The sequence below is a fragment of the Elephantulus edwardii genome, unplaced genomic scaffold (genome assembly GCF_000299155.1).
Source record: "Elephantulus edwardii isolate Elephantulus edwardi_28Jun2011 unplaced genomic scaffold, EleEdw1.0 scaffold00009, whole genome shotgun sequence".
Taxonomy (NCBI): Eukaryota; Metazoa; Chordata; class Mammalia; order Macroscelidea; family Macroscelididae; genus Elephantulus; species Elephantulus edwardii.
This window is the reverse complement of record NW_006399759.1, coordinates 7155172-7156997: the sequence shown is the minus strand read 5'-3', so window position 1 is coordinate 7156997 and position 1826 is coordinate 7155172. Positions and strand designations below refer to the sequence as shown.

At 44.8% G+C, this 1826-nt stretch overlaps 1 protein-coding gene across 1 annotated transcript in view; it reads left to right on the top strand.

Moving 5' to 3' along the window:
- Positions 1–1328: 1328 nt before the first annotated feature.
- The window catches only part of LOC102864513 (chromosome unknown open reading frame, human C2orf70), a 26264-nt gene continuing 25766 nt past the window's right edge, over positions 1329–1826 (top strand). The window contains exon 1 of the mRNA XM_006880703.1: positions 1329–1375. Within this exon, the coding sequence (XP_006880765.1) occupies positions 1329–1375 (47 nt within the window). The remainder of the gene's footprint in view (positions 1376–1826) is intronic.

Here is a 1826-nt window from a genome sequence, read left to right as displayed (position 1 = left end):
AATTCCTCTGTGTCAGCCAATTCCTTCTGATACAGTGACTCTGTGTACTCCTTCCATCTTCTTTTTATACTTCCTGGATCATTCAACATTCTATCCAAAGGGGACGCCAAATAGTTACACCCTCAGCCTGTAGCTAAGGAGGAGTGGATTGCAACTCCTGGCAAACCTACGTGTTAAGGAGTGGCAGTGCTTCATAGGGAGTTGGTAACTATGCTCTGGTGGCCTGGTGGTAAGAAGCTATGCTATAATCCCAATTCCATTCCTCCAGCCGTTCTGAGAGAGAAAGATGGGCAGTCTCCTCACATGCATTTGTGGTGTTGTTGTTATGTGCTGTCGAGTAGACTCCGACTCATAGCAATCCTATGTACAACAGTTCTGAATCCAGCTTTATCTTGAGCAAATTTCATTGTCTCTGACACATCCTACCCCCACTACTCCAGTCACTGAGTCAATCCATCTCTTCTAAGGTCTTTCTCTCTTGTGCTGTTCCTCGACCCTTCCAATCATGCTATCCCACTCCAATGACTGACATCTCCTGGCAACATGTCCAACGTATGGAGCTCCATCCAAAGATGGAGCTTCAAAAATCTTTTCTCCAAGGAGCAGCCTGGTTTTACCCTCTTCAGGACAGACCTGTATTTTCTCTTAGCAGTCAATGGTATAGTCAAAATACTCTCCTCCAGCACCACAACTCAAAGGCATGAGTTCTTTTTCTATCATCCTTAGTCATTATCCAGTTTTCTGATCCATAGCAAGTAATTATGAAGACCGTGGCCTGGATCAGGTGCACCTTAGTCTCTAGATTGACATCAATGCCCTTCAGTACTCTGGGAGAGGTCCTTGACACTAGGAATTCCTAGTGCAATTCCTCTTTTGATTTCCTGGCTGCTAGTTCCAAGAGTGTTAATTGTGGAAGCAAGCAAGCTGAAGCTATTAACAATCTCAATCTCTTCACCGTGTATCATGGTACTTCCAGTTGGCCCAGTGGTGAGAATCTTTTTACTGCTTCTAAAAACCACTGAAGGGTCAGCTATGCCTCTGTTCTGACTTGATAGCACGTAACAACTCTTTATAGAAACATACCACCAAGCCTTCCTGTTACAGTTTTGCTGCATGAATTCTAGTCATGAACCTTTAGATTAACTGTTGAGTCAGGACTGACTCAAAGCTGGCCCTCCAATTTGCTTTTTGCCCTTTGTATATTAGTTTGGGGGACAATATGAGATGAAAACGAAGTTCTCATGATGAGACTAGATTTGTGAGAAAGAAATGCCCACCCATTCTCGGGACTCACACGCACTTGAATTAATGAAACGTTCTAGGCAAACATGCCAGATGGGGCACACTGCATGCAGCCCTCTCCTGGAGCCCCTGTGTGACTCTAGCCCCATGGTAGTGCACGGTGGGGCTGCTTCTCTCTGTGTGGTTTCCACATGTGCACGAATCCTTCCTGCCATAACATTCCAAGCCAAGCCATGAGTCCTGTGTCAGGGACAGTGGTGATCCTTGTGGGGAAGGAGAGGGATTCGGCCTGGTTTCTTCACCGAATTTCTACATTCAGTACTGCGCCTGCCTCACCACCAACCTCACCTCCCTACAGAAAATAGAGAGAAACTCAATTTTAGATGCAGCAGCTGAAGCTTGAGAAGGAATCCTGACGTACAGGGTCACAGGAGGTTGCACTTGGAGATGAAGCATCTGTTTAAAAAATATATATTTTAATGAAAGTTTACCAAGACTCTGGATTTCCTTTCATTCATAGTTGTACATTTTCCTCCCTGCCCATCCATTCCCAGTTCACTTTTCTCTTTGAAAAGTGAAAAAAA